The sequence below is a fragment of the Mustela erminea genome, chromosome 15 (genome assembly GCF_009829155.1).
Source record: "Mustela erminea isolate mMusErm1 chromosome 15, mMusErm1.Pri, whole genome shotgun sequence".
In the NCBI taxonomy this organism is placed as follows: Eukaryota; Metazoa; Chordata; class Mammalia; order Carnivora; family Mustelidae; genus Mustela; species Mustela erminea.
Window position 1 is genome coordinate 28,533,180 of NC_045628.1, and position 27,681 is coordinate 28,560,860.

The following is a 27,681-nucleotide window of genomic DNA, read 5'->3' on the forward strand; positions in this document are numbered from 1 at the left end:
AAAGTAAAATGATTAATTACATGAATATTTAAGGTTTGTGTATCATTATCAGTTTCAGGTATAGGATGTTATTGTTCCTTAGCAGCTTAGCAATAGTTTCTTTCTTTCCCTCCTCCCCCTGACCTTTTTTAAAATCTAAAAATATGTATCTTTGTCTCTTTGCAATATGATATGTTAACATAAGCACCATGGGACTTTTAAAAGGGAAATTATGTGGTATACTGAAGGAACATTGCGAGTCATTTGGAGACTTCAGCTGTTGAGTTAACAGCTGACATTAGGTATGATCCTGAACAAAGCTTACTCTCTGTTTCCTTAACTAAAAAACGCAGCCATCTAAGTAACCCTCTGATTTTTTAATTTTCATTTGTTGTGTAATTTTTAAATATAACAGTTAAGGAATTTATGAGTTTCTTTTCGTAACTGTTACTGAATACTTTTGTTTTTTTTTAAGATTTTATTTTTTTTTTTTTTGACAGAAAAAAGCAGGGAGCCTGATGCAGGGTTCGATCCCATAACTCTGGGATCATGACCTGAGCCGAAGGCCGATGCTCAATGGCTGAGCCACCCAGGTGCCCCTGATTTTTTTTTAAATGCATTGATCTCTCTCAGGATTATTACCTGGATTATTTAGTCAGAATTATTACCAAGATTGTTGTTGTTGTTGTTGTTTTTAAGATTTTATTTATTTATTTGACAGAGATCACAAGTAGAGAGGTAGGCAGAGAGAGAGAGAGAGAGGAGGAAGCAGGCTCCCTGCCTAGCAGAGAGCCCAATGAGGGGCTCGATCCCAGGACCCTGAGATCATGACCTGAGCTGAAGGCAGCGGCTTAACCCACTGAGCCACCCAGGCACCCCTGTTTTTCTTTTTATTTACAAGAATTAATAGTAGTTTACGTCTGATAATATTTCACATAGGAAATAAGGTAAAGAGGTGTTAATGGATTGTAACTTATTAAGAAATTGACTTTTGTCTTGGAAAGTGAGAGGTAGTGATGTACATTTTAATAACAAAGCATATATGATACTTTTCAGCTCACTTTTTGAATTCAACAAACCTTTGACACCAAACCTAACAAGTATATTACAATAAAGGAAAATTATAAGCAATAGCTCATGAATGTATACCTAAAAATCCTAAGCTAAATATTAGCAGGTTCTCAGTGATAAGAAGAAAGAAAATACGTGCTGGCCAGGTAGAATTTATTCCAGAAATGCAAGATTGAGTTAACATTTGAAAATCCACTTAATTTACCACATTAACAGAATAAGGGGGAGAAGAGTAGGAAGAACCTCCTATGATTATTTCAGTAGAAAAAGCATATGATGAAATTTATTACTTAGTCACAATAAACAGCACACAAAATAAGAATAGAAACTTCCTTAATTTGATAAACTTTATCTTCATAAAACCTCTAGAGCTAAAATACCGAATAGTGGAATATTGAATGATTTTCTTCTTGAGATCAGGAACAAGATCTCTTCTTGAAATCATCACTTTTTTAAGTGTAGAGCCTAATCAGTGTAGTAAGGCAAGAAAGTGAAATAAATGGTGAAAAGATGGCAAAAGAAGAAACAAAACTGTATTTACTCGCAGATGACATCATATATGTGAAAAATCCAAAGGAATTCACCAACCTTTGGAATTAATAGGTGAATGCAGTAAGGTCAATATATAAAAAAATACAGCACAAGCAGAAACCCATTTGGAAAATAGAGAAGGTGTGATTGTTTGAAAAGCCACCACCTGTGCTTTGACTTTGTTTTTAGAAGTTGTAGCACCTTCTGTTCTTTTGGATTTGTCATGTCCTTCCACTGGTTTCATTCTTAACAGATTTTCTTCTCTTTTATCACAACTCCATCTTTGTCTTTTGAAAATACAGATATCCCTTGCTATTCATACTCTTACTGTCTATAAACTCTAGAACCAAATAGATTCAAATAGTTAGCAGTTTTTGTGATCATATAGTTCATTGTTTATAAGACATTTTATTTTCACCTTTCAACACCTCTGAATTAAGCTACATCTTATCTGTTTGCGGTTATAATTGGCAACATATTTGTCTTTAGTAGGTTATAATTGGCAACATATTTGTCTTTAGTAGGGGTACATTGTGATAATGTGTTTCGTAGTGATGTCTTGAACTCAGTGAAATATGCCAGCTAATGTTCTGTGTAGAGAGAATAGAAGGCGGTTCCTGGATAAAACAAGGAGGTGGGATGCTTTTAGGAGTAAAGGAGTCTTCTCATTTTTGTCATACAGTTTTATTCACTTCGAACTAGTATTCCTTAGTCTGATATCAGATGTTAACAAGTATACTTTGAAAAGGAGTGTTCCCTTCTCACTGAAATTGGAGAAATGCCAAATTAAACAAGTTACATGGGTTTCTTTAGTTCAGGCCTTCTCACAGCTTTTATGGTAAAATGCATCTTGAAACTAGAAAGTAGGTTTGTATTATTTCCAACTTATTTGAGTATAAAAATCTTTTTGGTCACAACTTTTCAACTCTTTATGGCACACTCATGAAGGAAACAGTTTATGAGACACTCAGACTGTCTTTAGCACATTATCTTGTGTTTCTCTATAAAGTTATAATGTCATCCTTGTATGATCGTGCAGTTTAGCATCACATGGTATGGTAAGGTAGCATAGAAGAAATTTTTTTTTCTGATATTACAGAGAATGGTGACTGAAGTTAGACTGCAAAGTAAATCTGTATTTACTCCATATATTACCGAAGGCAACCATTTCATTATTTTTAGTGCTATCTGAGTATTATTTTTCGTTATTGAAGAAAATTATCAGTCAGATTTGATACATCTCAAATATTATAAAGAACCTTTATTTTTAAACGTCAGTTTTATTGTGTGGAACCAGTATAATTAATAGTATTCTAGGTTTTTATGTTACTTGGAGGCTAAAACATTCTTAAATACTTAGACTAGTGATGAGTTGTCTAATCTTTGTGATGTTTACTAATCTAACTTCATGAAAGCACACTAGAAAATAGTGTCTGGTACTTCTCTGATAGACCCAGATGTTTATATTTTAGTAGCTAAAAGGTCAGGCTTTTTCTCACTGGTAATCTTCTGTTTTTGTAATTCTTTTAACCTAATTTTAAGAAGGGAACTCCCTTAACACTTTGGAAACTGTGTTTTTTTTTCCTCTGGAAAGTTACATCGTTCACACATATGGTTCCATGTTTAGTTTTTATAACATTCATAGATTACTCTTAAGGGATCTCTAGACTCCTTTCTTAAAAACTGGTAACTGACCACACTCTGGAACCTACAGCTTTCTGCTTTTGAAGAATGAAAAAGGTAGCCTATACACTTTTATTTTCATGAATGACCCTTGTATAGATTGTACACTTCAGTTTATCATCATTTCAGTTTAATTTAGGTGCAAAACTATTCGTTGAGTGTTTACTACATGCCCTGGCACTGTTCTAGGCACTGAAGATAGAGTGGTGAATGAAGCAAAAAAAAAAGCTGTACCCTCATGGAATGAATTTTTGAGTTTGTAAGGACATTAGATGCCATCAATTTAAACATTTTCATTTTATAGATGAACAAACTGAGGCCCAAAGAAGGTGCTTGAAGGTGCTTGAAGTTACCCAGAGTCTCATAATTAGTTGGTAACAAGGTTTAGGTACTAGAAGAAGCACAAAGAGGAGAAAGACGTGGTTTTGGTGGTTTTACTGAATAGACAGACGCATAAATCAATATATCATTTGGTCATTTTAGTTAGGTGTTTGAATAGGAATAGGAATAAAATTTCATGGAAGGATCTGGGTAGAAGAAATAAATAATTAGGGGTTTGTGGAGGTCTTGACCATTTGGTGCCGAACTTGAGCTAGGTTTAAGGGAATAAGGTCACTTAAAACAGAGGGATCAATGCATCAAAAGGAATGGAGAAAGAAAGTAGTTTCTTTTTTTTTTTTTTTAAAGATTTTATTTATTTATTTGACAGAGATCACAAGTAGGCAGAGAGGCAGGCAGAGAGAGAGAGGAGGAAGCAGGCTCCCCGCTGAGCAGAGAGCCCGATGCGGGACTCGATCCCAGGACCCTGAGATCATGACCTGAGCCGAAGGCAGCGGCTTAACCCACTGAGCCACCCAGGCGCCCCAAGAAAGCAGTTTCTTAAGTTCTTAACAAAGGTTAATTTCAGAACTATAAATCGTGAACGATCATGTTAAATTGAGGGACAGTATCCAGTTTCCTCCTGTGTCATGCTCCTGTGTACAGTGTTTGTTCTAGTCACTAGGGATACTAAGTAAATGTTTTTAGCAACTAATATTTTCTCAGTGATGAAGTAACTGCAGTGTCTTTTTCTTGATTTCCAGTTTTTGTATGTTTTTTTCTATAGATATATACTGTTTAGTTTTTTTTATTTTATAGTTTATGCCTCAGTCATACCCTTTCAAATCACGAAATGTGGTTTAGGTAATAATGTTACAGGTAAATAATACATTTATTTCAGTGTACTGATTTTTGACAAAAGTGTTTTAAAATTGGGTTTTATAGAAAAGACAGGTATCATGAATGCTTAATACATTTTTTAATAAATTGAATTTGTATCGGTAGGTGTTGTCTACATCTACTGGCCTAACTAAAACAGTATATAATCCAGCTGCTTTGAAGGCTGCGCAGAAAACCTTACTTGTTTCCACCTCTGCAGTTGATAATAATGAAGCACAGAAAAAAAAGCAGGTAAGTACAGATAATAGTGTCCAAAATGTGCATGTGGGAAAGCTTTTCTGCATGTATGTGTTTTATCAAGTCTTATCACAAAACAGAACTAAAAGAAAAGTGTATGTTGGCTGCCACTGAACTTCTGTTTTTCATAGTGTAATAATAGGTATTAATTTTGGGTTGAAGGATTCTCTTGAAACTTACATATGTATTTAACTTGTAAACTTTACATTTATTTGTTGCCAAACTGCTGCATCTACAACCATTTCTTTCCTCTGGAATATCTGTTTATCAGAAAAATATACAGTAAATACTCTAATGATATTCTTGGTCTCTTTCACTAGGAGGCACTGAAACTTCAGCAAGATGTAAGGAAAAGGAAACAAGAAATTTTAGAAAAGCACATTGAAACACAGAAGGTAAAATATTAGATTTGGCAAAATATATTTATGTTCTTTTAATTTTAAGTAAATTTAATTTGACACTATAGCTAATCCTAAGAAATATATTTTATGTAATTCGAAAGGGTAAAACTGAAATATTTGTCTGATAAGGTATATATCAGTTGATTTAATGTATTGAGGATGAAGAGCATTAAATGGTGAACTGGGGTTTGGAGTGATTTCACGGAACTCAGGTCGTCAACTTGAAGTGAAAATGAGTGTTTATCAAGATATGTTGCTGCATAGTAGTTTGTCAACTGATAGTGAATTGGAATCTTTTTCTCAGGTTTTTTTTCTGTTGAAATATGTACCTTTCTTTAATTGGCTTGGAATCCTCTAGTTTTGTGTCGTCCAGTATGGTAGATAGTAGCTTCATCCAACTTTTGAGTACTAGAGAAAAGCCTTGTCTAAATTGTTATGTGCTCTGTGGATATAAAATGCATACTAGATTTCAAAGATGTAATATGAAGGAAAAAAGTAAAACATTTCAGTAATTTTTTTGAAATATAGCATTTTGGATATATTGAGTTAAACACAGTATTAACTTTACTGGTTTGGGTTTTTAAAAATCTTTTTAATATAGCTGCTAGAAAAATGTAAAATTGCATGGTTTACAGTATTTTGTACGGGGTTGCTCTGTGACATTTAATTAGTGTCAGTTTTTGATTATGTCTTGTAATAAAAGTTATGACATTTCAAAATATTGAAAAGGCAGAAACTTCTTACATTTTCACTTAAAATTTCTAATTTAAATTTGGATATACTTGGTAAAGAGAAATTATAGTACTTTACACCACAAACTGAAACCAGCTTGACTGAGAAAACCTGTAGTATGTGGTATCTTCTCCCCCATATTGCCTTGTTTATCTTTTGATTCCTGTCCATCAGGAATCAGTTGGGGATATCAGTCTTAGGCTAGCCAGTTATTGTTCCCTGTGACAAAGAATGTAAGTAATTTTTTAAGATTTCATTATGTGAAGGGAGCCATAAAACTTCCTCTGGTTCTTTCTGGGCTGCAGACTACATTTGGAGTGGGAATACTTAGAGCCAGTAATAATCACAAGGATTTGAAAGTAAAATTATTGATATTACTTTAAATTGACAACTTTTCAGTGGTCAGATTGAATTTCTTATGTTTGTGCTTTGAACTTATATTCTGAGAGACCAGTGATAACGTGAAATTCTTGACAAAGTGGCCAAGATTAAGACTTGAGATAGCACCACCAAAATCTGTTATTCTGCTTAGAAGTTGTAAGCCTTGCCATAAATATATAAATTAAAACTAGTAGTTATTTATTTTTATGTTTATTTTGCTGTGTTTGCTTTGTTAATAGTATGAGGAATAAGTATCTTAATTTTTTCTTTTTAAAAAATTTGGCAGATGTTAATTTCAAAACTGGAGAAAAACAAATCAATGAAGTCTGAAGATAAAGCAGAAATAATGAAAACTTTAGAGGTTTTGACCAAAAATATTACCAAATTGAAAGATGAAGTCAAAGCTGTTTCTCCTGGACGCTGTCTTCCAAAAAGTATAAAAACCAAGACTCAGGTATTTTACTTCGTGTTGTTCTTCATTATACCACTTACTCAAAAACATTTAACATTTAAATGCTTTAAGATTATTTTCCTTTTAGGTAATATTCTTTTGCTTAAATCCGACTATTATATGCTAACATTTTTTCCCTCCTTCTTAATTAATAGTAAATATGTATAGATAAGCAAACTCTATTATTCTTTTAAATCCTATCTCTATTAATTTTTTAAATTCTTTAGATTACAGTTGGAAAGTCAGTAATTAGGAGAATAGTTATGGATAATCTTTAAAAGATAACTTGAGTGATACAGGTACTTGAGGGAAGAATTTGAACTTCATTTTATAAGGAGTTCATAGTACAAAAGGTTAAAAACAGAGGTAACATTCCGGAGGCACCTGGGTATCGCAGTTGGTTAAGCATCTGCCTTTGGCTCAGGTCGTGATCTCTGGGTCCTGGAATCAAGTTCCATGTCCGGCTCCCTACTCAGTGGGGAGTCTGCTTCTCTTTCTCCCTCAACCCCTCTGCTTGTTCGTTCTCTCTGTCTCTCTTTCTGAAATGAATAAGTAAAATCTTAAAAAAACAATAGCATTCCAGCAGCCTTATATTGAATTGATTAAAAGGGGGGAAATTCAAGTACATCAGTCTGTTGGATGTGAATAAGTGAGGAAGTTAATTTCATGTGATAGTAAGTGATTTTTAAAAATCTCCAGTTACACAACATTTATACTTGGTGTTGTGTGTATGTACGTATATGTGTAAAATCATGAACTCATATTGATATTTCTGATTCTCTCCAGTACCACAGGATGCTTCTTTTCCTCCTCTTATTCCATATTTTATCTCCTGTTGCCATAATAACAGCTTGCTTCCCACTAACATCAGTACAGTACTCATTTTCACAGTCATTTAATACATTCCACATAGTTCCTGAATTGCTCTAACAATAGCACTTCCGACCATTAAGATTAAAGACCATTAAGATTCAAAATGTATTTGTATTTTTTACAAGCTCACAGTATATTCAACTAAGAGTATAGGGTCAGAACTGTGGCCTATGCTTACATTTTTTCCCCTTTTGTGTGATTATGCCATCAAGTTAATGAAGTTAAATGTATGTCTATTCGTAGTCAATTTTGGATCTCCCTCCATTTCATTCTTGTTGCCTTTATTTTTTTGAATAAAAACATAAACATGTTTTGAAAGTTAAATTACATTAAAAAAGTATATATAGAAATACCTTTTCCCTTTGATCCCTGCCACTCTATCCCCATTTTTCTCTCCCTCTTGGTATGTGTGTATGTATTCCTTCCCTACGTAAAAGCATACTATATATTGCTCATTAACATCTTGTTTTTTTGTTTTTGTTTTTTTCTTTTCACAGTTATTTCTTGAAAATTACTTCATATCAGCCCATAGAAATCTCACTCTGGCTTCTGTATGGAAAATGAACTATAGGGAAATGAATGGAAGTAGGAACAAGTTAGGAAGCTATTGTAGTAGTGTAGACCAGAAGTGATTGATGGCTTGGACTAGGGTGGTAGGACTGGAGATACAGAAGGAATGTACGGATTAAATGGGAATGTATAAAAGCTCTTTGTAAAAAAAAAAAAAACAAGTTTTTTTGTAAATGCAGGATATTAATTTTTGTCACTTAAATTATTAATTACCATTTTCTAGATGCAGAAAGAATTGCTTGATACAGAATTGGATTTATATAAGAAGATGCAAGCTGGAGAAGAAGTCACTGAACTTAGGAGAAAGTATACAGAATTACAGCTGGAAGTATGTTTCACCACAACTACGTAGTATGCCAAAGAGAAGCAGATGTAGTTATGGTGGTCAATTTGAAAATATATCCCCCTCATTGTAGTCTATAATTGTTGGTAGTCTGTGACATACATACTGGGATTTGGTACAGGAAAGAGAGAAGAAATTAGCAAATTTTTCAGAACTGGTAGAGAAAATCTGTTATTTAATGAGGGGTGGCGGCAGTTCTACCTGTACACCTAAGTCCTTCCACTTCTAGTGAATTCGGTTCTTTCCTAATTTTAGTCCTCTCCTTCTCCCTGGGACCAAGATCTGTTAAAGCCTTTTCAGTTATTACAAAGATATTCTGTGTGTATACAGACATATTACATTGAGTTGCTGTAAGGATTAGACTTTAGTGGAGAACTGTATTAAAAGCATGCTTACTTAAGTTTTGCCTATAGATGGTGCTGTGGATGTTTATAAAAGAAAATAAACTTCTTCTAATTTAGCTATATGATTGTATAAGAAAAATTTAGTGAAATTGATCATTATAATGAGCATTTGTAACATTTAGCAAAAAAGTGTTTAAAAATCAGAATTACATTTTGAAGTACAGAGACATTAATGTCATTAATGCAGTTGGTCCTTGGGTACATTTATGATTGATGCCACAATTAAAATTTTTTATATTTTAAATTATTTTGCCTTCATCTGAGAATTATGCTTTTTTTGCCCAAATTTGTTAGCACCTTGATTTTTTTTCTAATAGGACATATTCTGAATTTAGTACTGGCATCCGGATATTAAAGACTTAACATTTAGTAGCCAAACCACTGTGCTGTCTTAAGGCTCCATCTTGCCTGTCATAGAAACATAGGATGGTCTCACAACCTGCATATATTTTGCATTCTCTGGAAACTTGATAGGGTTGCCTTTGTATTCTGGCCAAGGGAACAGGTTTTGAAAAAGATAGATTTCTTTCAGTTAAGATAGAAATTGTGTTTTCTTTATTATAGAGATTACTTGCCTGTGTTGGTGGCACTTTATGTTATTTTTAATTTTTATTTATTTTTTTTAATTTCAGTGTTTCAGAATTCATTGTTTGTTGGTGATACTTTAAAAAACAAGTTATTTTTAAAATTTTGGCTCAGAAATTTTAGTAAATAGTGGTTCTACCAGTAATCTTTATTAGTCCATGCTTTGTTTCTCTATCATAATAAAACTAAATGCTGAATGGCATTTTCTGGTTTCCTTGTATGATGGCTAGACTTCAGTTTGTAGTTACTGTTGGAATATGCAATAATGTATTATTTCCCAGAGTGTGTCACTGACCATACCAATTCCATTTTTTCGTTAACATATTAGTGCAAAAAGCTTTTGAGGCCAAATAAATTTGGAAAAGTTTATATTAAACATGCTTGTTACCATAGGGTTTCTTTAGAGGTTTTTGGTTTGTGAATCCCTAAATATACATATTCAGTATTCAGTATTGCTCAGATTTGTTCATGAATCCTCTTTCAGGGAATATTTTGAGATAGTGTTGCTCAAAGTGTATGTCTGTATATGCTGCTCTATTATGAACATTAATCCTTGACCTGTGATATTTATTATTTGGGTTTTAGATTATTATTTTAACAAATGTTAAGATGAACTGTCTTGAGATGAACAAACAAATATTTATACTTGAAGAGATTTGTCAGTGGTGCCTACTTGACATTTCTGCTTGGATACTTCACATCCTCAGACTCAACCTGTTCAAAATTGAATTTGTTTTGCCCCTAAATTCCATCTACACAGTTACCCAAACCAGAAATCTGGGAATCTTCATTGATTCCTCCCTTTCCTTCATTGTCCATATCAATTAATTACCAAGTTTTATACATATTACCTCCAAATATATCTTAAAATATGTTTACTTCTCTGTGATGCCACCACTGTAGACGAAGCTTCCATCTTGTTGTTGGAGCTATTTTAGTAGCCTGCTGACTGGTTTCCCAGCTTGTTCTTACTTTTTTCTACTCTGTTCTTAAAACTAGCCAGAATAACATGTTAAATACTGATTTGATGGTATCACTCTGCTTTTGTGTTTAAAATGTTTTAACTGATTTTCTTGGCTCTTGGGATAAAATTAAAAATCCTTAATTGTGGTCCTTAAAATTTTTCGTGATATGGTTCTGCCTGTCTCTCTAGCTTTGTTTTTTCCATCGCATGTAGTCCAGTTGAACTGCATTTCCTGTATTCTTGGATGTACCATGTTTCTTTCAAATTCGATTGCTTTGTTCATGCTGTAGCCCACTCCATACCCTTACGTTTTTTGTTCTTTGTGTCTTCTTTGATTCACTGAACACATATTAAATATCTGCTCTCTCAGCTGCTATTGTAAAGTGCTAGGGATCAAGTAGAAAATAAAACAAGTAAGTATCCTCATGGAGCTTTCGTTCTAGTATCTTACTCATTGCCAGTCTTTAATGTTTTGTTCAAGTCTTTAAAGCATTTCCTTAACTCTTTGCTTTACTTCTCATTAGTACTATTAAGTAACTTGGTTGCTAAAGGTCTCTTACCCCTCTAGGATTTGAGTTTCAGGAAGGAAAGGACTTGCATAGAGGAAGTACTGTTAAATATTTGTGCAGTGAAGGAATGGTATACTATCCATATAGAAAAATGTGGTGGAATATAAGTTATTGTGCTACATTGGTTATAAAGTGATGTTAGTATAAGTGACTAAAATGATGAATTCGAGATAATTATACCTACTGAAGTCCAACAGGCAAACAAATACACTACTTAGAAGTTTTAAGTGGAAAAATAAATTTATTGTATATTTTGTATGTATTAAACTGTTGAAGTAACATTTTAACATTGTGTATTATTTGGAAATCAAGAATTGTTGGTGTTTTTAAGATACAGTCTGATTGGAAAGTAGGAACTTAGTAGAAAAAGGCACATTTAATAATTTCAAAACTTTGTTTAAATTAATGTTATTTTGTTTTCTAATTGCATCGGCTACCTAAAATGCTTTCACTTTAAAAACTAAAACCCTCAGGGGTGCCTGGGTGGCTCAGTGGGCTAATAAGCCTTTGCCTTCGGCTTGGGTCATGATCCCAGGGTCCTGGGATCGAGCCCCATGTTGGGCTCTCTGCTCAGGGGAGCCTACCCCCGCCCCTCCGCCTGCCGCTCTGCCTCTCTGTCAAATAAATAAATAAAATATTTTTTTAAAAAAAACAAAAACTAAAACCCTACCTTAAATTATGAGATCCTTTCATAGGCCAGTATTTGAATATGATGTCAAATTGTATAAAAGATTGACTATTCTCACAGAATATATGTAACACGGCCTGTGTTAGAAATTGTGATGTTTAACTTGTGTGTCTGATCTCTTCAAGGCTGCAAAACGAGGGATCCTTTCATCTGGTCGGGGTAGAGGAATTCACTCAAGAGGTCGAGGTGCAGCTCATGGCCGAGGCAGGGGTCGAGGTCGAGGTCGAGGTGTGCCTGGTCATGCCGTGGTGGATCATCGTCCCAGGGCATTGGAGATTTCTGCGTTTACAGAGAGTGATAGAGAAGATCTTCTTCCTCATTTTGCGGTACTTTCTTACTGTCCAACAGAACACGTACTAATAATCATTGTTGGGGATAATGGATATTGCAAGGGCAAATTATGAAAATATGAGTAATTTAAACCCTTTAATCTGACCAAAGGGTTTGATTAATGCATAATAGTCTTTTGCTAATTATTTAAAAAATAAACTGAGGGATTTTTTTGTTTGTTTAATTACTGTCTGGAAGACAGGTTGCTATTCTTAACAGTAGGCCTTCAGATATTGTGAAATGAATGATTTAAATTTTGCTGTTTCAGAGGGGAATGTCCTATAGTTTAGTTTCATTTGATATATACATGGAATAGAAAACTTAACACATTGCAAAGGCCACCCAGATACTTTAAACTTAAGATGGAATTTTATGTCTTAATACCATATTCTTGATCTTGCTGACCTTAGAAATGAAACAAGACAAAATTTTGATATATGACCTGGAAGTTGCCTGTATTCACTGGCAGGATATAATTAAAGGGAGTAAGTCTAATGTAGACCTATGAGAAAGGAGAATGAGATTCTAGTCCTGGCTAACCCATTATTTTACTTGGACTTCCTGGGATCCATTGGGCTTGTGTGTAGAATAGAAATTATATTTGCCTAAAGGCCTTTTCAACTTAAATATTGTGATTCTTAGTGGTATCCCAAAGGTTAGTTACTAAGCATCGGCCTTGCCTTCAGGACTATAGTAATTGCTCTGGAGATACAAAAGAAATAACCAGTTCTTCACCTTCAAAGACTTTATATATATTGTTTTAACACAAGGCAGTTAAAGTAAGCTGCAAACATAATTTACCACATCATCAAGCTAAATTTATTAAAAACTGTAAGTACTTGAGTAACTCAGAAAAGTATCTTTCACATAGGCATATGATGGAAAAAGAATAGTATAGGAGAATTTCATAAGGTAGGAAAACTGGAGCTTAGATCTTGAAGGATCAGTAAGCTTATAGATAGGTACACAAAAGATTGAATCTTTTGAAAATTCCGATTTAGATGTTTGACAGTTATATTCTAGGCTGTTAATAGAAGTTACAAAGGTGAAACTATATTTTGTCAGGACATAGGGAATTATTGAAAGAAATGGAAAATATTAAAGAAGTAACAAAAATGATTAATATTTAAGGATGAGGAGTCTGGAAAGTCTTGTGCTTGATGGTTTCAAAGGGAGAAAGAAAGGGATCAGAGAACTAGAAAGGATCTTAGAGATAATTTAACCCAATTTTTGTCTGTTACTCACCCCAGCTTCTCCCACCCCTTTCACAAAGGAAAGGAGATTCAGATAATTGTTTTGCCTGCAGTTATATAGCTAATCAACAAACTAGCAAAGAATATGCTAAAATAATCCAGATACACCAGTGAGTTTGTTATAATGTATTTTAGTGACAACTAGGATGGGTTTTGGTTTTATAAATATTCAGAGTCTCTAAATGGAGATGCTTGTGTGTATTTAGAGATTTGAACTCCTTTCAAAGTTAGTAGTGGTAATGCATGTTTAAAAATAGTCTTTAAAAATGGTGCATGTTTAAAATTTAGTTCTCTGTCTCAACCTGGGATTTGAACATGTGACAAGTAACAGAAGAAAACTGCGTTATTATAGGACCATTAACTGTTACAGATTGTGATTAACAACATGCTTTCATTAATTTATCCACCTAAACCAGTAGTAGTATTAGTAATAAAAATAATAGCTAAAAGTTTTAGAGCATTTATTTTGTGGCAGGTATTATTCTGAGTGTCTTATATAATTCATTATATTTTGCGTTATCTCAACATCTCTGAGGTACGTACCCACTTTAGAGATGAAGATGAACCATGAAGAGATTAAGTAACTTGTTCAAGTTCAAACAGCTAGTAACTGACAGAGCTGAAAGGAGCTGATTGATGCTAGAGTATTGTTATCTTTACAGAAATTTTCAATATGGGGAGTGTGTGTGTGTGTGTGTGTGTGTATGTGTGTATTTAATGAGATTATAGTTATTTTGTTTTGGGGTAGGAAAGAAGGCAGGTATTAGTAATGATAAAGGACTAGAATTTTATATGATAAAGGTTGCTGTTTAAAGGAAATATGATTAAAAAAATCCTTCTACATAGAGAAAAAATAAAATCCAACAAAACAAAAGCAAGCATAATTTATTTAGGTTTTTTTTTAGAGTGTGCTGTGTAGAGGAGTATGTAATAGGAGTGAAAGCAAGGTCAGTTCGGATGTTAAATCAAAAGACCTAGACTCTTCTGCTATTTAATTTAAATTACTTTGGGAAAATTATTTAAATTCTCTGAATCTTCTTTTTGGCACCTTCTTTAAATTGGGAATGACACAAAAAACTCATAGAATATCCTGAGGATTAAATACTCTGTTTCAGAAAGAATTTAGCATATTCTAGGATTATGAAGGTCAGTAAGGAAGCCCAATTGTGACTGTTATTTCATTTTTTTAAGGAATAGTTGATTCAAATATAAGTTTCCCTAATTCTAAAAAGTATAGAATTGTAAATAGGACCATTCTTTATCTAATAATATCAAGTACTAAAATGAATTATTCATCATTTTTTTCTGTTAATCACCATGAATTGTTATATATTCTGGGTTACATTTATTGGTAATTTTAAAAGCCATTAGGATTTTGGATGTTTCAAAATATTTATTTGGAGGAAATACTTCTTTTTAATTTAAAGCAATATGGTGAAATTGAAGATTGTCAGATTGATGACTCTTCACTTCATGCAGTAATTACATTCAAGACAAGAGCAGAAGCTGAAGCAGTAAGTATTAGAAATAATCTGATTTGTTGAAAATTCAGATTTAAATGTTTTATAAATATTGCTTTTAAGTCTTAATATAAAGAAATTTTTTTTTACTTACTAAATAACTACAGTTTGACAGTAGATAGATTATAAGAAGTAATTCATGGCCACAAAGAATGTCCTAAAGCAGTTAGGCAATTCTGTTTATCACATGATATAATTAGAATAGTCACCAAGATGAATAGTAAGTTGTATTGTCTTGAGACACTAGCAGTTCTCCTTCCTTTTTCTTTCACAGGGGATAGGGCCACCCGACTTTCCATTATCCTTTTTCTCAGCTGGCCCAGAACATAGTCTGCTTTGGCAGAAAGAGTGATGAGAGATAAGGTAGAAGCTAAGATAAATCGTGATGTCGGATCTTCTAAAGCATCCCTTATCTGCTGCTTCCTAGTCCCAGTAGGCTGAACTTTAACATGTCCCTAGCTCAGCATATCCTCAACTAAGCTTCTATAACTTTCTGCCCAGGCATGATACATTGCATTAGCTTTTAGGGTCCTTTTATTATGGTTGTTTTAAACCATGCATCTTGAATTGTCTTTATAAAGGATGAGTATATGCAACCCTGTCTTCCATCGGGGTTTAAAAGATTTTTTAAAAAAAGGAAAATGGGTATAAAGTATAGGAGTTTGATAGGAATGTTTTTAGCCCTGTGTGTGCTTTCTTCAGGATTGTAGAGAAATAGATGTACCATCTTATCCTTGGAAAAAGTAAGAGTTCCAAACAGTTAACCTAATGTGAATAAAAGAGTAGTATGCTTTTCAGAAGTTTTTAAGTGGATTGTGGTCTAAATTAAAGTTTTTAAAAACTTTCTAAATTGATTTGTCTTCTTTGTAGTGAATATTCTCTGACAACACAATGGTACCTTACTGGGGACCTAGCCTGGTAGGAGTTGGGCTTGGAACATTGTAACCAATAAAAGACTGTGGGTCTGAAAAGTCTCAGTGAAGTGCTCAGCTGGGGCCTTGTAATAACTAGTGTCAAGATTAGTGGTGTAGGAGATGGATAGTTTTATGGAATAGGAGTTCCTGATCCTAGAGTTTGTTTTTTTAAAATCTACTTTTGGGTAATGTTTCACTTAAAGATCTTTTTTCAGAGTAAAATTTGTTATTGATGAGAGTTTAAAACTTTTATAAACTTGTATGTGTACATGTTATATTAGAAAATAGATCTTTGATCAAGTTTTCTCTCAAAGGTATTATTGAGTATAAGTTGAAAAATAAGCTTCTTTTTGTTAGGTAGCTTGAGTAAGTCTCTTTATGTTCTGTTTTCTAGGCAGTAGTCCTAAAACAGTGGTAGTTGTCATTGTATAAATGATTATAAGTTTGTTAAAACTTCTTGTTTATGTGGCTAAGGGAAAAAACCTTTTTACCTTTGAAATAATTTTTGAAAGTTTGGCTCTTGGAAAATTTATTGACATACAACCTCTTTCTTGGGTATTGCTTTTTCCACCTCAGATATGTATATTTATATGTACATACTATATATATGTGTACATATTTATATATAAAATATATTTTTATATGTACATATTTATATATATAAATACATGTATATTTATACAATGCATATGTTTTCCAAATGAATAGCAATCAATTCAGAAGACTAGGGATTGATGTATGACAAACACTGAATTTTATGGGGGTTAAAGAAGTGACAGAGTAAGTTAGATCCAATAAGAATTATCTTTTCAGAGTAAATATCATTTTAGTTGGAATTACTTAATAGCCTGAAAGGAAGAACTACCATTGCTATGATAAACATTTGAATTAAGTTATAGAAGTTGTTGATCCAAAGCCAAATAAGCCAAAACAGTTCTTGAAATTTTGTGACTTCCTGTTGTAGAATAGAAAATTAAGTTGAAGCTTATCTTCTCCATACTATATAGGCTAAGGTAGCGGTTTTCCAAACGTCTAGATTTGGGCGACCATTGAAGTTTGGGAATTTAAAAAAATTAATGTGTTTGACATAGAGGCACCAGTTTTTAATTTTGTTAAGGATGAACACTTACAAAATACAAAACAAATTTCATGTACCATCATCATCATTTTGTAAAATAAAGGAAATTTTGACACCAAAAATGTAAGAGGTTATAAGCTCAAGGTAAATGAGAGGTCTTCCCAGGAAAAGAAAATTACCTACCTTTTTAAATGTTTATTTCCAAATATTTCTTTGTTTTTATTTTCTGAACCGTTGTCCTAGACGAGTGAATGAATGTCTTTGTATTTTCTGTAATCAATAGATGGCATAGTATTTCATAGTGAAAGTACAAAATAAGGTACTTCAGACATTCATATATGACTGAAAAGTGAGAAATTTTCCCCATATAGATGTACCAAATTTAATCAACCATGCTAATGGCCTTTAAATTGTTTTTGTTCTCTTACAGTGCAGCAGTGAATGTTCTTGGAGCATATTTCTCTGTGTACATATGTGAATATGAATATAAGATACATTCTTGATACAATATAGCTGGATGAAATCATATGTGCGCTTAAATTTTTGCTGGATAGTTCTAAGATTGCTTCCTTCATTCCCCCTCATATAGGTTGTACCACATTTCCTTGCCCACCAAGGATGTATGAGAGTGCCTTTTCCCCACACACTTGCCGTAGTGTATACTTTGCGTAGTGGTTTGCTCATATAAAATACATGGGTACATGAGCCACAGAATAGTATCAGTTTTATTTTGGTAAAATAGCAACTCATTTCAGTTTTAATACACTTTTATGATTAAAATTGAACATTTTCATACTTGTTTAAATGCTCTTTATTTCTGTTTCTGTCAACTGTTAATGTCATTTGTTTACTCTCTTGCTGAGTTCTATTATGATTTTTTTCTTTCTGATTTTTTTCAATTTTTTTTCCTAGAAAATTAGCTCATAATTTCTAAACATTTCAGTGAAAATTCATGTGACTTTTATTTGGCATAAGGTGTGAAATAGGGAGCCTACTTGATTTTACTGAATAAAAGCTAGTTTCCCAAACTTAGGTGAACTACCCTTAGTGTGTAAAAATTTTCCATGTTTATTGGATCATGTTCGGGATTCATTCTCTTCATGTGCCTCTTCTGCACTACTTTAATTAAGCTAAACTTTATATTTTAATAGTTTGTCAGGGTTGTTGTTTGGATTCCCTCTTATTGTACTCACCTATTAACTCATTTTAAACATCTTCCTCATAGATTTTATATGTTTATTTGTTATATAAGCTTACCAGGTTCTAATAAGATAGAATAATTTATGAGAGATTTAACATTTTTGTGATACAAATATTCCTCTATAACGTCATTATATTTCAATCTTTTATTCTCTAACAGCATTTAGAGGTTTTTTTAATATAGATTTTATTTATATATGTAAAATCGATATAGGTAATATTCATATGCTGCAGATTACATAATATATAACATATAAGTATATAATATAGTAACATATAGTATTTAATGTGAAATATATATAATATTCGTATAATTTTTTACATAAATAAATATATTAGTTTTCCCCCAGTCATTTAACTTCTAGTTATTTTAAATGAGGTCTTCTTTATGTAGAAAAATCATTTGTCTGTTCTTATTAAATATGTAGCTGCCATCTTACCAAATTATCTTGATAGTTTTTTAGTTTTGTTGTCCTTGGTTTTTCAGGTAACCATATCTGTCTTTAATGTTTTTAACTTCTTACTTTCTGTTACTTATTGGTACCTTTAGAAAAATATTAAAAATAGGAATAGTAATTGTGTCTCCACTCATGACATTCCATTCATTGTCTTGCTCATGAAATGAATGAAAACTTTTCTAATAATTTTAGTATCATATATGATGCTAGCTTTTTAGATTAAGATAGAATACAAATGATTCCTGTTTTTTGGAAGCTGTAGTGATTTTGGGTTTTGATCAGAGAGAGATTTTATCATAATTTTTGTGTATTTATAGAAATATGAGGGTCCCCCCATCTATTTATATTGTTTCCTGAGATTGACTAACCATTTGCTTCTGGTACAGATCCCCATGGTACTGTATTTTTCTCTGATAAATCACTGAAGTCTGAAGTCTTCCTTTTTAAAAAAAATTTTTATTTATTTTTATTTCTAAAAGACTTTATTAAAGTATAGTTGATAGGCATGTTATATTAGTTTCAGGGGTACAGCATAGTGATTTGGCAATTCTCTTACTCATTTCTCACCATGATAGGTGTAGTCACCATCTGTCACCATATAACATTATTACAATATTACTGATTATATTTCCTATATTATACTCTTGATCCATGTGACTTACTTATTTTTTAACCAAAGTTTGTACCTCTTAATTCTCTGTAGATAATTTTGCCCATTCCCCTGTCCATCTCCCCTCTGGCAACCACCAGTCTGTTTTCTGTATTTAAGAGTGTTTGCTTTGTTTTTTATATTCTGCATATAAGTGAAGTCATATGGTATTTGTCTTTTTCTGACTTACTTCACTTAGCATAATAACCCTCCAGATTCATCATGTTGTCAATGATAAGATGATAAGGTTTTATTCTTGTATTTATTTGTAGTTTTAATTTAGTCTTCGGAAGTAAGATTTGTTTGTAGACTGGAGGGGTGTTATTTACATCAGGTATCAATACTACTTGGCTTTATAAAAAGTCACTGAAAAGTTTTCCATCTTTCTTTGTACTGAGTTAATTTTAAGTAGCATTGGAGATGCATTTTCTTAAATGTTTAATAGAGTTTATCTGTGAATATATCAGCTTCTACTGATTTTAGACTCATGTATCTTTTTAAAACATTTTTCTTTTCTGTCAAAAGATTTGTTTATTTATTGCTTTTTTAAAAAGATTTAATTTATTTGTCAGAAGGGGAGAGGGAGAGTGAGCACAAGCAGTGGGAGAAGTAGGCTCCGTGCTGAGTAAGGAGCCCAGTGGATGCGGGACTTGGTCTCAGGACCCTGGGATCATGACCTGAGCTGAAGGCAGATACTCAACCAACTGAGATACCCAGGAGTCCCGATATATATATTTTTTCTCTTTTGGCTTTATTTTGGTACTTTGGTGTTTTGTTTTGTTTTTAAAGATTTTTTAAAAAATTCATTTATTTGACAGACAGAGATCACAAGTAGGCAGAGAGGCAGGCAGAGAGAGAGGAAGGGAAGCAGGCTTCCTGCTGAAGCAGAGAGCCTGATGTGGGGCTTGATCCCAGGACCCCAGAATCATGACCTGAGGTGAAGGCAGAGGCACTAACCCACTGAGCCACCCAGGCACCCCTACGTTGGTGGTTTTTCATTGAAATTATCAACTATTTTCATTAAGATGAGCAACTTTAATTTTATCTTCTTCTGGAGTTATTTTCCCCACTTTTCCTTATTTTGTTTATTTTTACAGTTAGCCCCACTTCCACCTTTATAATCACTACCACCTTGCTCAAATAAGCATCCTGTAGAATACATTTAAACATAATGTTTTTGTTAACATTTTATAAGTAGTTACAAAGTTCATTTTTAAATGTACATTTTAATAAAATGGTTGCAGAACTCTTGAAGTGACTGCCACAGTATTGAAAAGCATTGACCTAGTTGATATTATACTATTAAGCAATAGTAAGACAGTGTGATACTGGACTTGGCCAAAATATTCCAGAGAGCATAAGGACAAAGTAATGTCAGAATAACTAAGAATATTCTGAAAAAGATGAAGAGTGATACCAAATTCATTGTGAAATAATTAATATAGTAATGGTATGGATAGACAGACAATAAAATAGTCCAGAAAAAGACCTGAATGTATGAAAGAATTATAGAGGATTAAGGTATTTTATTTAAATCAGGAAATTTAAATTTACTGAGTAATCTGAAAATAATGTTACGACATTTGACTATTAGGAAAACATTTTACATTATGCCTTTATTTTTGGTATCAAAATAAAGCTGCATATGGGGCGCCTGGGTGGCTCAGTGGGTTAAGCCGCTGCCTTCGGCTCAGGTCATGATCTCAGGGCCCTGGGATCGAGTCCCGCATCGGGCTCTCTGCTCAGCAGGGAGCCTGCTTCCTCCTTCTCTCTGCCTGCCTCTCTGCCTACTTGTGATCTCTCTCTGTCAAATAAATAAATAAAATCTTAAAAAAAAAAAAAATAAATAAAGCTGCATAAAAGTTTTTTCTTTTTTCTGTACATATGACTAGTAAAAAGCTGGGAATTCCTAAAAGTAATTTTAGTGTGGAGGGGGCTTTTTAAAGGACTGGCACAATCTGGAAGCCATAAAGGTAAACACTGATAAATTACAGTACATGAAAATTTAAACTTATTTAAATTTATGACAAAAAGATCAGTAGCAGCCCCTTTCCCTTTAGTAAAACATCCATTGTAATTGTAAAATCAAGGTCTAGTTGAGAAAAGAATATTCTGCCAAACAAATAGGACAAAGTTCCATTTAAGAAATTAGTTTAAATATGGTGTAGGTGTGTGTGTATGTAAGTAGCCATTCAAAAAAAAGTGAAAAATCTATTGGTATGGCTATGGAAAGTGTCTGTGAAATAATTGAATTAATAATTTAAGAAAGAGGTGTGAGACCGGTAAAGTATGTTCCCGTGTACATATCCTATATATCTATATACATGAACACTCTTCATAAGTGCATAGGACTTTTTTTAGTGGGTTACAGGACTTTTTTCCAAACTCTTCATAGAATAGTGGTTATCTTTTCAGGATAGGACAGTCATGGATTATGATACTTTATATTATGTAACCAGAAATTTTGGAATTTTTAAAAAAATAAAATGGGTAGATTATAGAATTTTTTAAACATTAAAGATTTTATGTTGCAAATGACTTAAAATAAATTTGTATATTTAAAAAGGAAGAACTCAGTTATCTCAAATTTATATAGCCAAATCAAAAATTTCTAATGGCGAATGTTGATAAAATGTTAAATATACCTAGCTTTGAAATCATCCTATAAAATGTTAAAAACTTTAGAGGGTTGTAGACTCACCTTATAAATTTGAAGAGATATGTGCTAAATACAGAGATTTACAGTATTAGGTCATCAGAACTGTTAAGAACTTAAGAACTTAGAGAAAATTTTTGGCCCTTTTTAACTGGATGAAAAGATGAGCTTTATGAGTAGACATTTTGCATGACACTATTGGAATTTCTTATAGTAATGTATTTTTATGTAATAGTTTTAGCTTTAAAAAATTACAAGTCATTTCTAAACTTAAATATCATATATAAGTACTTAAAAATTATTTTAGTTATATGACATTGTGGTGAGGTCATGGACTAAAAACTCCTGAGCTGCATTTTGTAATAGGTATGAAATCTCTTAAATTTATAATAGATTTACATGTGCAGATTTAAAATTTATACCTGGAGACTTAAATATTACACAACTCATGATTAGGTGTTGTTGAACATGTAATTGTTTCTGGATTTCACATTATACTATGAAGTTGTGCTATAAATCTTTCATGACTATGAGTTATTCTGGTATGTTGCTAACATTCATTTATATTCCTTCATGTTATTTTAATTTGAATGCACGATTTCCTAATCACTTAATTTAGCAAATACTAAGTTTGACTTTTACCTTACATAGTTCTGAAAGCTTTGTAGGAAGTACTTTAGTTTCAGTAGAAACATTCAGGATTTTTTTTCTTCATGGAGATACTTAGGTTTCGTAAGAGTGATACATGTTGAGCATCATATATTTAAAGATAATGTGGTACCTTATTGATGTAATTTTAAAATAATGTGGCACTTTACGCATGCAGAAGTATTCTTAGATCTGTTTAAGGTTTCTAGTTTGTAGTTACTACATATGTCATTCATAAATTAACAAGAATTAAAATACAATAAAGTACATTTAGCCTGTGGATCCTAATTTAGACTTCAGTTCAGAACCTACAGCCAGAATCTTGAAATGTCTTGAGATTGTTGCCTTTAATAGCCATTATCATTGTATTGTAAACATGTAGACATAGTAATAGTCACATACTGGCCATTTATAGAATAGCTCTGCTCAGTCATGAGAAAGTGTTCTCATTTTCTTTTTAAACTTATTTCCAAACACAAAGCTGATTTTAGAAGTAAATAACCATAAAAAGTAAGTTATAAATTATAATAATAAGTAGTAAATAGAGAAATAACCACAAAGTAAATGGATAGGTATCTTCACTTTTGTTTTACTAATTTAAATATTAGATACTATAACATTTCATTGTTTAGAAATTATTAATATTCTGCATTCTAATGTTCTTAATTATTTTAGGCTGCAGTTCATGGAGCTCGTTTCAAAGGGCAGGATCTAAAACTGGCATGGAATAAACCAATAACTAATATTTCAGCTGTTGAAACAGAAGAAGTTGAACCTGATGAAGAGGAAGTATGTTTTTTTTTTTTTTAATTTGTGTTGGATCTTAAATGTTCACATTTTTATATGAAATATTTTATGGCTGTGATTTTAACATAAAACCTTTATTCCTGAGCCATATTCCAGGCAGGGGATGTCAGATAAATGCAGACCAACTTTAAATTTTCTGGATTAATGAGAACTATGGATTACTAATCCAAAAAAAGAAAGAAAGAAAATCATATATATACTCAGTTTTCATTTACTCTTAGAAAACAATAATTATTCTTTAGATTTTTATCCACAGGATATCTTGTAATATTTTAAGTTTTAGAGTATATCTCCTACTTATTTGCTTTATTAACATTTCAGGTTTCCTTTAATTTATACCTTTTTAGTTCATTAGCGTGAATGCCTTCTATATGGTAGATACTGTGATAGGCACAAAAATGAATAAGACACGGTCCCTATCATCAAGGAGCTTTAATCGGGAAAGGGGGGTGGTGACAGACACATAAGAAACTAATTATAATGAAAGGCAGAGTGATACGCTCAATAAGAGATCTGAACAATACGCTGTGGGAACCCTGGGGAAGGAGTGGTTATTTCTGACCAAAAGAGTCTTGAAGAAGGTGGTGACAGTGGAGCTGAACCCTAAGTGATAAAAAAAGCTTTCCATTACCAAGAGCTGGGACTGGGAATAGAGTTGAGAGAGGCATTTTAGGTGTGAAAGGGGACTAGGTGTTGAACAGTCCATTTTTCTTGGGAACAACAATTAGTATGCTGGCTGAAAGGTGTGAACATAAAGAACAATGCAGTGGGAGGGCCCTTTGAAATCATAGACATAAACACAGCTCTGTTTGTTTGATCATGAAATAAGCTGTAGGAAAAAGTTGAGGTTAATAAAGGTAAGGTGGGGAAATAATGATTCCATGTTTTGCCTTTGTTAGATTTTCTTAATGGCACTTCATTTTGTTTGAAGAGCATTCGAGGCTGTTATACATATCCATAGTCAAATGCAAGAATAAAATGTGTATTTTGAAACTCATATACATGATTTGTCATTTTATATTTTAGATTATACCTTTGTCCTTCCATGAGTTTGAATTGAATGGGGAGAAAAGCAGGAGAGCTCCTGGTATTAGGTATTTTGAAAAGTTTGAAAAGCAGTCTGAGAAGCTTTTATGAAGGGAATGGGGAAAAGCAAGGAATGCTATAAAAGAAATGTTTGTTTCATATAGCAGAAAAAAATATAAATCTATAAATCTTGATAGATGTTTCTACAAGTTATTGGTTGATTTAGTGTCCAGGGTTAGACAGGGTAAGTCAGAGAACACTTATTGATGTTTTCTTTTTTTAAAAACTAAAGGTATTGAGCACTGTTTTGTAGGTGTAGAAGATGGCATAATTTGATCAAGTTGAGGCAGGAGAAATGGCATGTAAAAGGCTTACTTGGATATTATTTTAGTATCTGTTCAATATAAACCATAGACTAGATATTGTAGAGAAACCATTGAGTGGATAAAGGTTGCTTTTCTTTGTTCTTGAATATTGTAGCTATAGAAATACCTTTTGTATTCGCCTCTTTTGAGAGAAATCAGTATTTAAAAGTGTCACCTTTTTTCTTTTCTTTTTTTTTGGGTAAATTCCTAAATGCATTTTAACCTAAAGTTTCAGGAAGAGTCTTTGGTGGATGACTCATTACTTCAAGATGATGATGAAGAAGAAGAGGACAATGAATCTCGTTCTTGGAGAAGATGATTTGACTGATCATTGATCTGCATATGCTAGAACTCTACCTGTGTTTCATTAGTATTATCTAATGTACTTTTACATATTTGTAAAAACAATTTTTTTGGTAAAATGTGATGAAGATGGATTTCACAAATAGAAGAGAAGCAAACTACCTTCTGATCCTGTATTTTGAAAGATTGATGTTTGCATTTTATTTCAGTAAACAATTGCTAAAGACATCACACTAGAAACATATGCAATGTTTTTATTACATACTTCTACTGAACATTACGGAATTCTTTGGGTTCTTTGTAATTTAATGAATAGGTCTAAAACCTTACGACCAATACTTGTTATAACTTAGAGGATTTTGTTTTACTCCAAATAAGGAATGAATTTGCATTTAAAATCTTAATGAATGTTTTCAAAAATGAATAGATAACATAGTACTCTAACTAAAGTCTCCAAGTTATGTATTCATAATATTACATAGTAGTATGCTTAGGCTTTACTATGTATTAGCCTTTTGTTGGACTTGTGTATGTATTTTACCATATGGGTTTTAATGATAACGGTGTATGACTGCTTTGCATATGAGTCCTTATGCATTCAGATGTTAAAAATAAAGTGGAATGGTCTCTTGAAAAGAAAAGAAAAGAAAAAAAAACAATGACAAAAAAACCCCACAAAGACCAAGACAATGTTCCTTGATTTAAAAAAAAAAAAAAAAAGAAAAAAAAAAAAGAAAAGAAAAAAATTAAAATAAATAGACCATTCCAGATGGTGATCTACCCTTCCCCCCAATTATCACAAAAGGAGCTATAATCACTAATTTATTAATAATGGTTACTGGTACCTTTACAATAATGTACAATCCAATGTAAAAAATTTATACCACTTCAGTTTGGTTTGATCCTATAAATTTTCAACAGATGTCTTAAAATTTAAAAGCAGGCTGATTAGTTTGGAACCAGACTTCAAGTAGAGCTAACATTTGGTGAATAAGAAAACATCACATTACATTTTGGATGTATGAAAGAAAACTTGACCATTTGAAGATGTATGAATAAAGAAATGTACTATAGATACTACTTTAGGAAAACACTGTTTGGTAAGTGTTCCAGTCTGATATTTTAAGTGTGCATTTCCTATTCTTGTATAAAAATCTTTGACATTTGCAACAGTATTGTGATTTTTAAGTGGATTTCTCTGGCAAATGAACATGATCGTTGAAAGTTGATACAGCAGTTTCAGGAAATAAATGCATTCTTTGTAGAATGAGGGGGTGGGAGATTACATATTTACCTTTCAAAATTTATCATTTCATTTGCAAGTGTTTCTTCCCCTCCTGAGATTATAGTGATTATATTCAGTGTCACATTAAAAAAAATCACATTCTTCCCATACTGGGGTCCTCACAGTCACAAACTGTAATTCCAACACCATAATCCGCTGTCAGTGGGATAACTAATGGATGCTGTTCCTCTTTTATTTTTTTCCTCCCACACTTACGGTTAAAGTTGTATATATGTTCTTGATGGTAATACTATTTCATAGGAATGTTTTGGCTTACGTTTGGTACATGTCTTAATATTTAAAATTTCAAAATCGATTTCTTTTGTCAAAATAGTGACTTTACTCAAAAACTTCTTTACTTAGATCTGTGATATATTTTTATGTAGTCTCTTGTATGTTGACTATGTGCTATTCTGATTCATTAGGTAAGTTTGTTTTCTTTTCTTTTTAGTAGTCGTGAAAGGTGCCAAATTGGCAGAGGCTCACGTTTCTTCTCTTTACACCAAACAGGTATTACAAAGAAAGAAAATCTTTCAAAGGCCAGTTAAATCTCCATGCTGATTTTTGGCTTTATAATTTGACTAGAAATTTTAGCCTGATTTTTAGAAATTTTTATAAAATTCCCTTATAATGTAACTGAAATTACCTACTTATTTAAATCCATAAATAGCTTATCAGTTTCCCTAGTCTTAAATTTTCTCGTAACCTAAAATTAAAATGTTTTAAGCCATGTTGCTTTGAATGAATCAGAAAACAAGTACGTTTCAGTTTCGTTCCAAAGAATGCAGAGTAAATATTACATTCATTAGGTTCAGAGTTACATTTTCATTATCATTAAGATGATTTTAACTATAAATATTAGTACTTAATTGCTACTGGATTTTTGAAATTAATGAATATGCTTATAAATACTATGCATGTACTTTCATGTGTTCTGATTTTAAACTCAAGGTATCCTTTTGAAGTAGTTGCTAGTTCCCATTTTACAGATAAGGAAACTTAGGCTAATAGAGATGGAGTGACTTCCGAAAGTCACAGCTAGTGAATGAAAGGACTAGATTTGAATGCAGGCGTTCTGATTTGGGTGCCAATTTTTTTTTTTTTTTTAAACTCTACGTTGCTACTCCTTCCTAAATATTGATTGAGCATGAGATTGTGTTTGCAGTAAATACGGTAGTTCTTGCACAAAATTGGTAGACGACTTGGTCATTAGCCAGTTCATACCTTTACCCTCCCTTCTAATGCAGCACTTTGTTCATATCTCTGTTATAGTACTTATGTTGTAATATAATTTATCTGGTTTATATGTCTGTCTTCCCCACTAAATTACAAGCTCCTCTAGGAAGGGGACCATGTCTTATTCATCTTTTTATCTCTAGTGATTATCACAAAGCCTGGCTTATAATGGGCACTCAGATGTTTGTTGGGTGAATTAATGAATGAATGCATATTTAAATCTCCAATAATGGAGTGACAATTACCTCCCTTGTTAATTCTTATCAATTTTTC

The 27,681-nt window shown here is 32.5% G+C and overlaps 1 protein-coding gene across 12 annotated transcripts in view; it reads left to right on the forward strand.

The window, feature by feature from the left end:
- The window catches only part of RBM26 (RNA binding motif protein 26), an 87,180-nt gene that overhangs the window by 53,625 nt on the left and 5,874 nt on the right, over nt 1-27,681 (forward strand). For 11 of the 12 annotated variants that reach the window (XM_032314298.1, XM_032314306.1, XM_032314299.1 and 8 more), the window contains 8 exons: nt 4,588-4,713; nt 5,040-5,114; nt 6,520-6,687; nt 8,351-8,455; nt 11,806-12,006; nt 14,691-14,777; nt 23,062-23,175; nt 24,814-25,569. In XM_032314298.1, the coding sequence (XP_032170189.1) occupies nt 4,588-4,713; nt 5,040-5,114; nt 6,520-6,687; nt 8,351-8,455; nt 11,806-12,006; nt 14,691-14,777; nt 23,062-23,175; nt 24,814-24,903 (966 nt within the window). In that variant the 3' untranslated portion in view covers nt 24,904-25,569. Of the gene's footprint in view, nt 1-4,587; nt 4,714-5,039; nt 5,115-6,519; nt 6,688-8,350; nt 8,456-11,805; nt 12,007-14,690; nt 14,778-23,061; nt 23,176-24,813; nt 25,570-27,681 lie in introns of those variants that run through there. The other variant, XM_032314305.1, reaches the window with a different exon arrangement.